Source organism: Rattus norvegicus, chromosome 10, assembly GCF_021556685.1.
Source record: "Rattus norvegicus strain SHRSP/BbbUtx chromosome 10, alternate assembly SHRSP_T2T, whole genome shotgun sequence".
Taxonomy (NCBI): Eukaryota; Metazoa; Chordata; class Mammalia; order Rodentia; family Muridae; genus Rattus; species Rattus norvegicus.
The window spans coordinates 69,381,608-69,396,485 of NC_141543.1; the positions used below are offsets into that span (position 1 = coordinate 69,381,608).

Consider the following 14,878-nt stretch of genomic DNA (forward strand, 5'->3'; position numbering starts at 1 on the left):
TATATTAAACATGGTGGCATATGATTTTGATCCCACTACTTGGGAGGCAAAGGCAGTGTCATGGTTTGAATACACTTGGCTCAGGGAGTGGCACTATGTGGAGGTGTGGCCTTGTTGGAGTAGGTGGGTCACTGTGGGCGTGGGCTTAAGACCCTCACCCTAGCTGCCTGGCAGTCAGTCTTTCACTTTCAACCTTCAGATAAAGATGTAGAACTCTCAGTTCCTCCTGCACCATGCCTGCCTGGATGCTGCCATGTTCCCACCTTGATGATACTGGACTGAACCTCTGAACCTGTAAGCCAGCCCCAATTAAATGTCTTTTATAAGACTTGGCTTGGTCATGGTGTCTGTTCAGAGCAGTAAAACCCTAGGACAGGTAGGCAGATCTCTGTGAGACCAATCTGGTCTACTTAGTGAATTACAGGCCAACTAGGGCTACAAAGTAAGATTCTGTCTCAAAAAAATAAAAGAATAGCAAAATCACTCACATACATTCATCAAAGAGTTCACACAGGGGCTAAGAAGCCATAGGTTGCCAAATAAAAAGCCAGGTGTGGGATGCCTTCCCTTGAGGTACACCTTCAGAGGTGTCCTAAGACCTCCCCCAGACAATCTAAGCTATTGCCACTGTTCTTGGTAGCATATGAGGACTTGGTGGTAAGACTACTGCTGAAGACACCATACCCGTTGGCCACAGGCTATGGAGAAGTCAAGCTGGCACTGACCAGGATGCATCCTTCTTACTGGCTAGCTGTCACATTACCAGGAGGTGATAGGCAGGCTACACGGGAGGAACGGTGGGACATCATTAACACTCTCACCCAGCTGTGAGTCCTGTGAGCTGTAATGATGACCAGTGTGGCAAGATATGTCAATGGATATAAGAATGTCATGCATGGGTTGGGGATTTAGCTCAGTGGTAGAGCGCTTGCCTAGGAAGCGCAAGGCCCTGGGTTCAGTCCCCAGCTCCGAAAAAAAGAACCAAAAAAAAAAAAAAAAAAAAGAATGTCATGCATACCCTGGAGTAACCAGCCACTTTCCAATCAGATTTAAGGGCCGTTCCACAGGAAGAGACAAATGCCGATTACTGTAAATTTATCCAAGAAATATGGTTGGGGAGCTCGGGGGCCTTAAGGGTGAATCTAGTATTATTGTTCTGCTAAATAGACACAGCATCACACTGTCTTCTTATTGTATTTCTACCCACAGATCCATGTGGCTCTCAGACCTCATCAGAGAGCATATGCAGTGGGTACTGGAGATCCTCAGGATTCTTTGTGCACTGTCACACCCAGCTTTTATATACTTGCTTTGTGTGTGCATGTGTGGAGGCCAATGCTTTCTCCCACCCCGTGGACCCCAGTGCCCACCAAGCCACACCACTGTCTCCACTGACTCCTGTAAACATTCAGAATAGAAGCCGTTCAGGCTTTGCTGGCCAGCCTCTATCTAAGCGATTCTTTTGCCCTGTGTGAATGCAGCCACAGACTGGCCAATGAGTAAATATGGCCAAATTCTAATTAAGCTTGAAGAAAACAGAGGTAAACTTCACTTATGGTGGCCATGTGCTCTTCAGGGACAAACCCAGGTGGCCATTAGGTAAGGGAAAAGAGAGCACAGATGTGTCACAACCTAGTTCTAAGGCCTTGGCCAGGAATTGGCAGCATACCAACCAGCCCCTCTCCCTCAGAGTGCATTTAGATAATTTAGTGAGACAATGCCCTCACTTTGCCACTAGGGGGCGTGCAAGTCCCGACTAGATGCATAGTTGCAGCCCTCGAGCTCCTGGTGCAGGTGGTTTCCCAGGCAGAATCTTGGTGACTCTCACCATGTCTGAATTTGTTACAGTCTTAGGAAAAGGTGTATAGAACGAATGACATTAATAAATTATTTCCCAACTAGGAGCCAACAACGTGGCAAAGACTAGCAATAGATATCACTGAATGTCATTTGCTAAAAAGGAAGATGTGATCGCAAACCTTTTTCTGTATGTGGGTTTGGCACCCAGGTCTGTAATCCTAATGCTTGGGAGGTGGAGGCAGGAGGATCACCAGTTCAAGGACAGATTCCATTACACAGCAAGTTCGAATCCAGCCTGGACACATGGGACTTTGCCTTAGTAAACAAACTCCTGGCTCTCCTGCTCCTGCTCTTTGCTTTTCTCTTCTCTGCTCTTGTGCCCTCTTCCCCTTGGTCCCTTCTCTCCCCGTTCCCCTCCACGCCCTTCCCTCCTCTTTTACTTCTCTCCTCTTCTACTCTTCTTTCATTAAACCTTTCCATGTGGGAAAAAAAAAAAAAAGAAAACAAACTTCTCCAGTTTGTCAGTTACTATTAGGGAAGAAGAGGTGGGGTTCTGGTAGAGTTCTGGTAACCATGCAATGCTGATCACATAATCATACAACTTATCCTCTCAAATAAGACAAGCTGTTTGTGCCCCCTGATGTGATGGAACAGGAGCAGACCACTCATACAAAAAATCATCATACACCCCCCACATGCGCACACACACAGATGTGGAAATTATTCCTGAACATGACTTAGAGGGTTTTTGAGAGCACAAACAATGAAGCCTTCAGGAGTAGAGGAATTGCCACTTATCCAGGGGACAACTGGGAATATATTTCATTCTATGGCCTTTAGCTACTATGTCTTTAAATTCATCTGCATTAAACTTGGGGAAGCCCCACTTCTCTGAGATCTGGAGCTTCTAGTTAGGCCAAGGAACTTGAGCTTGGCTACGTGCAGGGTTTCAACCACATGTTCCTTAGTCTGAAGTTTGGTGTGGATGTACATGAGGTGGCCACTGTCCCCTGGGGCTTCCCAAAGGCACCCCTGTCGGGCCCAGACTGGGGACAACACTGAGTTCAGACCTGAATAGCCACCAGGAAATTGTCTCTAAGGCCTCTTGGGGTAACCCATGTAGGGAACAGGCTGTGAACAGCCCCAAAGGAGGCTGTTATTTGTAGCCAGGACACACAAGGCTGACAGTTTTTCCAAAGTTCAACAGGTATCTACATCCAAGGAAACAAACTGATTACATAAACCTGTCTTTTATCATGACAGCTGGCTCTGCCTGCTCAACTCCTTCCTTCTGCTTATTTTAAGATTTATTTATTCACTTTTGCATGGATATGGGCGCTCTGTTTGCACGCATGTCTGCACACCGGATCCCACTGGACTAGATACAGATGGTTGTAGCTGTCATGTGGGTGCTGGGGATTGAATTAAGGACCTGCAAAAGAGCGGCCAGTGCTCTAAATGGCTGGGCCGTCTCACTAGCCCTACCCTCTGCCTTTTCTACTAGCATTAAAAAGAAAACCAGTTCAAGCAAAAGACTCCTGATCCTGAATCTGAGGAAACAGCTTGCAGTGAAATGTGGAGGATAACTAGAGAATCTGAATAGATAACAAGGTACCGAGGTGATATTTCATTTGTTAAATTTCTTAAAATCTTGGAATAATTTACAGGCTGGAGAGAGAGCTCAATAGGTTAAGTACTTCCATGCAGCCCTGGTGACCTCGTTCAGTCCCTGGACGCCATTCTTCCCACCAGATGGGAGCTAGGATGATGAAAGAAAAAAAAAAAAAAAAAAAAAAAAAGGCTCAGGAATAGAGACAGACAGCAAATATAACAGGGGCTGGGGTGGTAGTTTATACCATTACTCACTGCACTCAGGAGGGCAGCAGAGGCAGGTGGATTGCTCTGAGTTCCAGGCCAAACTGGTCTACACAGTGAGATCCTGCCTCAGACAAACAACTGAAGGGGAAAAGGTGGGGCTGGAGAGATGGCTCAGTGGTTAAGAGCACTAACTGCTCTTGCAGAGGACCTGGCTTCCATTTCCAGCACCGTATCAGCTCACAACTGTTTGTAACTCTAGCTTAGAGGAACGCAACGTCCTCCTCCAACCTCTGCAGGCGCCAGGCAGGAAAGTGCTGCACCGGCGCTGCATGAAGCTAAAACGTCCATCGCATTTATGGCTGGGACTAGGCTAGAGAGCTGGCTCAATGCTTAAGCTCTTGCCTAACACCTGGGAAGCCCTGAATGGAATCCTTAACACCGTGGGTGTGGGGGGGTGGGTGGGGAAAATGTCTATGCTCACACTAACTGCCATCAGCTCAGTCTCCTGTACCCGCTTCTCGAGCACAATGATAGGCAACGCTCCCCTTCCCTGCCCCCCAACTCATGAAAAATAATGTTCTTTTTAGAGTAGGCATTGTATTTTTTTTTTAAAAAAGACAAAGTCTCATTACACAGACTGTACATTTTTATTCCTCCTTTTCTTTACTAAAGATTTTGTTTTGTGTTTTGGGGGCAAGGTCTTCTAGCCCACCCTGGTCTTGAACTCATACCATAGTGAGTTCACTTAGTGTCAAGTCTGGTTCAGTCACCTCATCGCCTACCAGAATTTCTTTCTACTTTAAACCTGAGCAGTATTTTTTTTTTTTTTTTTTGGTTCTTTTTTTTCGGAGCTGGGGACCGTTGCGCTTCCTAGGTAAGCGCTCTACCACTGAGCTAAATCCCCAGCCCCAGCAGTATTCTTTATATGGACATACTCTAGCTTACTCCTTGACGGACATGAGGGTTTCCAGCTGTCCGTCATTGGAGGTGATGCTATGAACACTGGTGTGTAGGTCAGAGCCATGGTTTTCTTTTTTAAAAGGATCTATTACTTCTCGTTATGTGTAGTTGTGTGTGTGTGTCGGGGGTGGATGTATGTGCACGTGTGTGGGTACCCTTGGAGGTTAGAGGTGTTGGATCCCTTTTGAGCTGGGCTACTGGTAGTTGTGAGTTGAGTGATGTGGTCAGGTCCTCTTCCAGAGCAGTCCTGAGTCTTAACCAGAGCCATCTCTCTAGCCCTACTTCTTCTTCTTCTTTTTTTTTTTAATGTTTATAAGACAAAATTTAATGAAAATTGGTCAGTGGGTATATATAATCCATGGTGCTAGCCATATGCAACTGTCACAGAAATGGACACCAGAGGATGGTGAAATGTTACATATTGTCGTCATCTGATTCATCTTCTTCCTTCAAAGATTCCTTGGCATATTTCTCTGCTTCCTCTCTTACATCTTTGGGAACAATTTCATGTCTTCCTTTAGTTAATTCACCAACCCAGCTGAGCTCTAGTTCAAAAGCTTTATCCTTAACTTCATCATGTACTATGTAAATTATTTTTGCAACTTCTTTAACTACATCACAGCAGGTCATTTCCTTCATCTGAAGCTTTTCTATTTCTGTCTTTGCAGCTTGCCTGGCTTTGCCAGTGGCACAGCCCCAGTAACCATATGAAACACCTGATGGATCGATCATATAGAGCTGTGCACCATCATTCACACTGTAAGACCCCAACATGAAACTGCAGCCAAAAGGTCTAACAGCACTGTAGAGTGTATACGCGTGTACATACATGGCCACTCTGTCTGCAAGATGTTTTAGAGGAATGTTATAGCCAAAGTTAGACCTAAAGTTGGACGCTTCTTCTCTTGCTATGTCTGCCAAGGAACGAGCATCTGCCAACAAACCTGCCACTGCCATTCCAACATGTCGATCAACATTGAAAAGACGTTTATTGGAGCCTTCTTCATAAAGTTTAGAAAGGACTAGTTTTTCTACCCCAAACACAACACCGTCTTTACATCTGATCCCAATAGCTGTACTACTGTTTTCCACAGCCTTCATAGCATATTCAACTTGGAAAACTCTTCCATCAGGAGAGAATGTAGAGGCTGACAGGTCATACCCAGTGCCAATGGAGCTCATGGTGCTGACCCGGCAGGCCACAGAACGCTTCCAGGCCTCAAGCGCCGCTCCTAAGCCGCACACTCTAGCCCTACTTCTTACAATGGTAAACCCAGAGCTGAGCCCTATGCTTACTTTGTTTCTGGAGGAACCGACTGCTTCTCAAACTGCCACGCCATTTACATTCCCATCAGCCATCCCCAGGGCTTCCAACTTCTCCATATCCTTGCCAACACTGGTGCAACATTTTTTTGACATGTTTTAATCTTTTACTTTAAATATATTTCGCTCGAACTTTTAGGCTACAGATGCAGGTTATTTATAATTATGGAAAACATACACCATATAAACTGTAAGATCTTCATTGGCCAAGCAGGCGATCAAAACAGATTTTCCTTCTGTTAGAGAAAGTCAGACTTCATTTTATGTACACACACACACACACACACACACACACACACACACACACACACACAATCTTCAGGGCTGTGTCTTAACTGAAATGCTGGTGTGAGCACGGGGAAGTTGGAGGAAGATGAGGAACACAAGGCCAGCCTGGGACCCATGAGGCTCTGTTATAAAAAGATAAATAGGTTCAGAGGAGAGGGTGCTGGAGAGATGGCTCAGCTGGTAAGAACACTCCCACTCCCACGGGAGAGCCAGGTTTGGATCCCAGCATCAATAGGGTGGCTCACGATCATCTGCAATTTCAGTTCCAGGGGCATCTAATGCCTTCTTCTGACCTCTGTGGGGGAACCAGACAGTGCACAAGCATACAGGTAGAACACTCATATACATAAAATAAACCTATCTTTGAAATAAGATAAAATGGGGCTGGAGAGATGGCTCAGTGGTTAAGAGAGCTGACTGTTCTTCCAGAGGTCCTGAGTTCAATTCCCAGCAACCACATGGTGGCTCACAACCATCTGTAATGGTATCTGATGCCCACTTCTGGTGTGTCTGAAGACAGCTGCAGTGTGCCCATATACATTAAATAAATAAATCTTAAAAAAAGAAAAAAAAAGATAAAATAAGGATCAGGGAGACGGCTTAATGGGTAAAGGCATCTGTCAGAGTTTAATGTTCAGGACTCACACAGTAGAGGGAGGTAACAAATTCTTTTTTTTTTTTTTTTGTGGTTCTTTTTTTTCGGAGCTGGGGACCGAACCCAGGGCCTTGCGCTTCCTAGGTAAGCACTCTACCACTGAGCTAAATCCCCAGCCCCTGAGGTAACAAATTCTTGCAGGTGACCCTCTGACCTCCACATGTGTGCCCACATATTAAAACTAGTTAAACAAAACAAAAACAAAAACAAAACAAAACAAAAAAAAAGCCACAGGCCAGGTGTGGTGGTGCATGCCTTTTATTCCAGCATTTGAGAGACAGAGGCAGGCGGTGTGAGTTTGAGGTCAGTCTGGCCTACACAGTGAGTTCCAGGTTAGCCAGGGCCATATAATAAGACCCAGTCTTGAAATACTCAGAAGATCAGTGTGCTGCTGTAACTTATCCTACCTTCCTTTCAGCCATTTTACTGTCCTACGCAGTCTGCTCGATAAGTTTCCACCACTTTCCTTGTTCACTCTTTTTTTTTTTTTTAATTTCCCCTAGTGTTTCTCTGTGTAGCTCTGGCTGTGCTGGAACTTGCTCTGTAGACCAGACTGGCCTCAAACTAAAGCGATCCACCTGCCCCTGCCTCACAAGTGCTGGGATTAAAGGTGTGCGCCACCACCCCTGGTTTGCTTCTCGTTCTTGTCTACGTTGCTGGGCATCTAACCTACGGCCTTGTACCCGCTAACGAGCATTCTAACTATCGGGCCACATCGACAGGCTTCCGCTGTACCCACTCTGCCTCAGCTTCCCACCTGCTGGTGTTAACATAGCCACTTGTTTTTGTAATTTCTTTCTAGCGCTGGGGACTGAAGCTATGGCTTTGTGCTGTTAGGCAAACACTACCAATAATACTAATTCAGGCCCTTGTAAAAATTTTTTTAAAAATTCGACATGTGGTGACTTCAAACTCATGTAGCCCAAGCAGGACTTGAACAAGCGGTCCTCATGAAGTCGTTAGAATTAGAGGCCGCTCAGTAGCTTTAAGGTTAAATAATCCCACAATGGGTAATGTTGTCAGTGTGACAGGCTGTAAAATCATCTAGAAACAACTTCACAACAGCAGGGACTGTCAGGATACATCGGCCTCTGGGCAGGCCTGTGTGACCACTGATTAGGCTAAGCCTCTGAAAGACTGAAAGTGGGCGACACAGCTCCTTGGGCTTGAGTGCTGGCCTGTATAAAAAGGAGGAAGCTGAGCACAGCATTCACAGCTCCCCGCTTCCGGCTCCTGCTGCTCTGACTGCCCTGCCACTCTGGGCCTTGGTGGACGTAAATCCTTTCTCCCTAGAGTTGACTTTTGTCAGGGGATTATTATTATTATTTTTTTTTAAATCACAACAGGAAAAGAAATTGACATCCCTCTTTAGTGAAGCCTAGTTAATGTTAAATATTTTTGCTCAATTTGTTTGCCTTAGTTTCAACTTTTATGCGATCTATTTTTTAATGTTATTTTTTATATCATATGGGGGGCGGGTGCCATGGAGGCCCTGGGCCTGGAGCCACAAGGCTCAGGCTGTTAGAAGTGTTCTTAACCACTAAGTCTTCTCTCCGGCACCGGAAACCCCTACCCGGTGCCCAAGACGGGGTGTTTCTGTGTAACCCTGGCTGTCCTAGAATTTCCTCTGTAGACCAGGCTGGCCTCTAACTCAGATCCACCTGTCTCTGCCTCCTTAAGTGCTAGAATCAAAGGCATATGCTCACCACCACCCACCCAGCATCCCCCTTTTTTATAAATTTAAAATTTTATTTTTATTTAATGCATATGGCTGTTTTGCCTGCACTTTGTGTGAGTGGCTAGTGGCCTTGGAAGCCACAAGAGGGCACTGGGTCCTCTGGAACTGGAGTCATAGATGGTTGTGAGCTGTCATGTGGGTGCTAGGAACCAAACTTAGGTCCTCTTCAACAGCAAGTGCTTCTGATCTTCCTGCTGAGCAGGAGGTGCTCTTAACCATTTCCAGCCCCTGATGTTTTTAGTATAAAAGTAACATTTTGAGTGATATACTACAAAAAAGAAAAAATTCCAAAAGAGAGATCATCACCAGAATCTTACACTGCCAGTAACTGCAGCTGATTACAGCGCTAACTCATCTGCCCATACTCACTCCTCTCGAAGCCTTAGCAATTCCCAACTACGTTAGACAAACACCCAAAGCACAACCCCCTTGGATCAATAAGCAAGTCCCAGTAAAAAGAAATCGACGTGCTCTTTCTACTTATCTGCGAAGAACTTTAGTTTCAAAGTTAAGTGTGCACTTTAAAGTGACCTTGTGTAGCTGGGCATGGCGGCTCAGGGCAAGTCTGGTCTAAGTGGTGAATTTCCAGTGGGCCAGAGTTAAAACAGAGAGGGCTGATCTCAAACCAAAACAAAATACCAAACCAGCGACAAAACACGAACAGCCAACTTTCCCATATCTGGAGGAGATAAACCCACTTGTTTGGTGTGAACCAGGCCTGGCTGCCCAAGTCTTTAATCCAAGCTACTGGGGAAGCTGAGACATAAGGTGCTAAATTCAAGACCGAATCTCAAAATGGATGAGGATGTATTTCTGTCCTATGGAGCTTGCCTAAGAGGCCCTAAGTTCGAGCCTCATTAGCACAATGCAAGAGAGATGCAAATGCCACTTGCAGATTCAAGAGGGAATGCATAGCAGCATGGCTGGGAGTATGGCTACTTGGCAGTTTCTAGTGTACAAAATCCTGGGTTCCACCCCCAGCACTGAACTTGGGAAGCAAGACAAGAGGATCAGAGGTTCAGAGTAATCCTTGGCTAAGCATTGAGTTCAAGGCCAGCAATGGCAAAAGGAACAATATTATTCTGTCCAGGCTCAGAACACGAAGTTAGGCAGTGTGGTTTCCAGTCTGAATTCCACTGCAACAAGGCCCTGACTTCCTCCTCAGCTGAAGCAACGAGGGCTTCTTGGGTCAGGGAGCAGAAAGAGGGAGGGAGGGTCACATGACTTAACTAGTTTCAGCCACAGCACCCACTTTACTTAATTCGTTTGAATCCAATACATTAGGGCATGGTCCCGCGTGAGGACAGGATGCCCACTTGTCCATACTTAGATCAACTGCCTTTGATGCTGTTTATCTGGGCCTCTGGCACATTCTTGGCCATCTTAACTTCCTGGGAAGAATTAAAAACAAGTCATTTCCTCAAAGACGAGAGTGGAAATATCAGCATGGGCCTCCAGACTGCAAAGTCAGGACAGAGGCTGGACCAGAGCAAGCAATGGGAGGGGTGGAAATAAGACATCGACGGATCGTTTTCCAATGTCACGTTTAATGTTCTCACCACTGTACTTCAAATCTACATTGTACAAAGTGACCAGAAAGTGTGCCACGGTAACTGACCAACCTCTGAGATTGTACCTTTCATACCAGTGTCTTCTCGGGCTCTTTTGATACTAAACACGTTTCTCACTCAAGTGAATTGAAATGCTTCGGTTGGGAAGATTCTCAGGAGCCTCATAAAAAAACAACAACAACAACAACAACAAAGATATTGCACCATCTTTGTTTAGTAATTCAATGTTTGTTTCTTTCACAGCAAATAATTACTTCATTGAAGTTAAAACTTCCAAATATAACTTAATAGTCTTCAAATTCAGCTCAGATCACTCAAGATGAAAATACTCTGCTAAATACAGATAACTTACAATAACTTTAACAGTTAATTGTCCGTAACACACACCAAGCTTTTTCCTAGACCAGTTTTAAGACGATCCGTTAGTACTCCTCGTACAGGTGAAAAACGCTCTTCAATTTTCTTGTCTTTTTATTTTTAATATAAAAGTTGGAAGGGACATTCAAGTTTCAAGTCTCCACATTGAACTTAAAAAAAAAAAAAAAAAGTCATCATCAGCGTGTGGAGGTAACAAGCCGAGCTGTGTAACTCCAGGAGGTAGAGGCCTTCGATTGGTGCTCCTATTTACATATGCACAGAGTTCAGTGTTCCAGCAGGAAAAAGAATTTGTCAAAAAGTAATAAGTTATTTACTACTGTGACATCTCAAGACTCCCACAGCTTTGCCTAAGGACACAAACACATTTGACATGATTCCCTATGTGCCTTTGTGGCTGTAATTTTTTTTTAACTTCTTTTTGTCTTTTATTTCTTATTTTTCACTGTCCAGTGCAGGAAAAGTCTCACAGAATTTCACAGACCTAGAATGTGCAAGCCAGTTATACAGCAGTGCTGGGATTCTTCTGAAATTAGCCCAGAAATGAATTATTTACACAGGAAAGATGCATGCTTGGGTCTCTCTTTTTTTTTTTTTTATGTAAGAAAGAGCAGAAAAACTTCTAATAAAAATAGATTAAATATATATATATATATATATATTTATACCGGGTAAGGGAAACAGAGGGTTAGTCTCTCCTAGTCACATACTCATTCTCTCTACGCACAGCATTGGAGGTGAGACAGCACACGTCACCAGCATGGCTCTAATGAGAAGCCAGTTACAGGGCCTGATCATTAGGTGGCCCCTCCCCTCCCATCCCCCAGGCGCAGCCACAATCAGCTCACGTGGCTCCATGATTGGTCACTGGCAAACTTTCTAGATTCTTTAGTTTTAGAAAACCCTTAATCTTTAGGAATGGCTCAAATATCAAAATGTATGACTGTCCTCTGTGTGAGTGTATACATGTGAACAATCTTACTTCATTAAAAAATATTAATAATAAAATAAAAACATAAACCCCAAATGCCCAAATTTGGTTCAATTTTCGTTTGTTCTGAGGTGAGCCACAACAGCTGCACTGAATTCTTTAACCATGTGCAACTCTGGGTAAAATAGTTTTTTTCTTCTAAAAGCACAACCACTTTACAAGATTAAAAGTCTAGTAACATTTCTAAATATTATTCATATCATACAAGTAGTGGTTGTTAATTTAAAACTTCATTAGTAAAATTACAGTACAAGCATGATTAACCCTCCAGAATTGCAAACCCCAGACTCCAGTGAAAGCTACATTACATCTTCAGTAGTACAGTGCCTTCCACAGTCACTCCCACACCAGAGGAGACGGTGGCATCTCAGACGGCTGAGCGACGGTGGAACTGGAAGAAAAGGGAGACCTGGGAATCAGTGGTGCCCACAGGGCAACAGGGTGCTCCATAACCGCCTGGTAACCCTCCCTCTGGAGGGCCTGTGCAGAGCATTTCTGTGTTTTTGTTTCTACACTGAGCTGGTCGCAAACCGTTCACTTAGGGATCTGTTATCCAGAATGAGGCAGTAAGCGTCAGTGGATTACACAGGATGGGAGAGGGCCATGTTATCTAGTGGGAGTAGAGAGGATCCTGTGGCCTACCTCAGAGTGATATGGAAAATAACTGAGATAATATATGCACAGTGCCTTCCATGGAGCCTATTCATGATGCAAACCGAATGGCAGCTATTATAAATAATGTTACTCATATTCAATCAGGAAAACGCCCTTAGGAAATGGCCTCTCAATTCGTGCGGGTGAGCGGGGACCTAGTGAGCATTACTGGTGCAGTATGGGCCAGGGGCCAGTACGTGTTATCATGGTCCGGTATTGTTCGACCCCAAATCTAGGGTTGCTAAATAGAAAGGGATGGCAATCACTTTCCTCCCAGGGCCTGGGAGGACAATGGCTAGCACCAGGAAGGTGCTAGAACACCTCATCATCTGGATCACTGGGTGATCTGGGAAAACATTAAACAAAGTGATTTAAAACAGAAAAGTCAAAATGCAAGTTAATGACCTCTTCCTACATGGGAAAAAAACGTTAGAAATGGAAGATAACTGATCTTACTAATCTCATAGACGGTTTGGTCCAACAACAGCGTCAATACAAGGAAGGCCCTATCTACGTCACTGTGGGAAAAGGAAAGAGTGGGGAGGGGGGGGGAAGGAAAGGGGGACAGATGAGGGGTCGGGGTGGTCTTCGACAAGGAAATGGAGCCAGATGTGCTTGTGGTTCTTTGCTGCCCGGCTTCATGTTCATATTTGCCAACACAGGGTGCAGGAGGGTGCACCAGGCAACAGCTTCCTTCCTGCTTCTGGCCCACCTTTGTCCAGTTAGTTCCTCTGCAGCCCAGCATGCCTTTCTGATGGGCCAGTTCTGCCCACCTCTTTGGCACACCTCCTGCAACCCCATGCTGTGTGGCTCCTGAGGATACGGGCACTCTCCAAAAAGGCCCCCGGGGAGGGGACCTCTGAATTCACTTTCTGGATTTTTTTTTTCTCTATTGGTCCACAAGGGGTTATGCATTGGTCCAGCTGTTACTTCAAGACCCCTCCCCTACAAATCTACTTTTTTGCTCTTAGAAGTTAGACATCTTCTCTTGATTGGCTATCCCAATTATTAAAATCTCCCAACACTGTTGAAGTGGTTTCTGTCTCCCCACTGGACTCCAGTTGGGGGAATGAGAGAGAGACACACACACAAACAGAATAAAGATTGCTAGAATCCAGAGTAGAGTCACAGTCCCTTGGCTGCTCCTCCCACCCATCTAGGCTTGTTCACTCAGAGGGCCAAGGCAGGACGATGACAAGGGGAGCAGCCTGGGCTGCAAGGTGAGACCCTGTCTTAAAGAAACAAACCAACCATGCAAACGTACAGCAAAGAGGAGTCAGACAGGAGTCTGGGCCTGGATCACGGTGCTCATGACACGGAGGCCCGAGGATCTCAAGATCAAGGCTAGTTGGGGTTTACCCCGTGTAAACTCAGATCAAGCTGACCATAAATAAGTGAGTAAACAATAAAAAAGTCAGGCCCACTCCCAGTGTTCTGGGCTGTGTTATCAAGATGGTGACCCCACACATGCAAGCGAGTAGCACCTGGGAAAAACATGATTGCTAACCTCACCACGGGAGCTGGCCCCAGACACTGACAGCATTGACTTCCTACTCAACACTTTGGTTTGTTTGTTTGGTTTTTGAGATGAGGTCTCATGCAACGTGGGATTAAACTCACTATGTAGCCCAGGCTGGTCTTGCACGCCCTTCTTGCTTCTACTTTTTTTTTTTTTTTAAAGATTTATTTATTTCACGTATGTGAGTACCATGTAGCTAGCTATCTTCACACACACCAGAAGAGGGCATGGGATCTCTTTACAGATGGTTGTGAGCCACCATGTGGTTTCTGGGAATTGAACTCAGGACCTCTGGAAGAGCAGTCAGAGCTCTTAACCGCTAAGCCATCTCTCCAGCCCCACTTCCACTTCTTAAATGCTAGGATGACAGCCCTGTGATACCATGCCCAGCTTCTGTTGAACTTTAAAAGTCTGAATTAGTTAAAAAAAATCAAACAAACTGAAATGAAAGTAGAAACAGGGAAGATGGCTCAGCAAGAAAGGGGGCTTGCCACCAACCCTGATTGATGACCTAAGTTTGATCCTACGAATACACATGGTATAGGCAGAGAACTGACTTCTGAGTATCCACACATATACATACATGCAAAACGAATACTTAAAAAGAAACCCAGAAATATGCTGCATAACAAAATGATAACACCCTTGCTTTACTTGTGCGTGGTGAGAACTGCATGCAGACATAGTTACCTGATAAAGCTCTTAAAGGCAGCAGACTGCGGGTTAATGCAGAGAGGTACTCTGTTTCCTTTCTGCTGTTCCAAAATGAACTGGTGGATAATTTCTGTGGAGAAAACAAACACCATCCACTCCACTGCCAACACACAGGCTGGCAGTGTGGATTCCCAGCTAACGCAGCCAGCATTTGAACACAGCAGCCTGCTGGGAGAGTCAAATCACTCACATACCCTCTATCAGTCCAAATCAAGTTCTACTTTTTCTGAAGCCAAAATGATGGGTATTACTAAAAACAGACAAGAACTCCCCTAGAGGCACTACACAGGCTGGAAGGTCCACTGGTGGGGAGAGTCTTCTAAGTCTAAGATCCCCTCAAATCACTACCCCTGGGAATGAGCCTTTACCAATCTTCAGGGTGCCCCTTTCTCATCACCATTCTCTCTAGTGGACTTTGAGTTTCTCTGGAAAATGTCGTATGTTATATAAAGAATGACATTAAGCGAATGCA

At 45.0% G+C, this 14,878-nt stretch overlaps 1 protein-coding gene and 2 pseudogenes across 8 annotated transcripts in view; all 3 read right to left on the reverse strand.

Annotated features, from left to right (window-relative positions):
- Positions 1–2,887: 2,887 nt before the first annotated feature.
- LOC120095392 (small nucleolar RNA SNORA70) lies at positions 2,888–2,987 on the reverse strand (annotated as a pseudogene).
- Positions 2,988–4,872: 1,885 nt separating this feature from the next.
- On the reverse strand, positions 4,873–5,825 carry LOC148002988 (proteasome subunit alpha type-3 pseudogene; annotated as a pseudogene). Its single transcript, XR_015631848.1, has one exon. The product of XR_015631848.1 is annotated as a proteasome subunit alpha type-3 pseudogene (transcript).
- A 4,284-nt stretch (positions 5,826–10,109) lies between these two features.
- Positions 10,110–14,878, reverse strand: part of Nlk (nemo like kinase) — a 123,689-nt gene continuing 118,920 nt past the window's right edge. For 3 of the 7 annotated variants that reach the window (XM_087573695.1, XM_087573691.1, XM_087573696.1), the window contains 3 exons: positions 14,383–14,476; positions 11,828–11,910; positions 10,110–10,773 (listed from right to left, as the gene is read on the reverse strand). In XM_087573695.1, coding sequence (XP_087429821.1) covers positions 11,856–11,910; positions 14,383–14,476 — 149 coding nt within the window. In that variant the 3' untranslated portion in view covers positions 10,110–10,773; positions 11,828–11,855. 7 annotated transcript variants of the gene reach the window in all.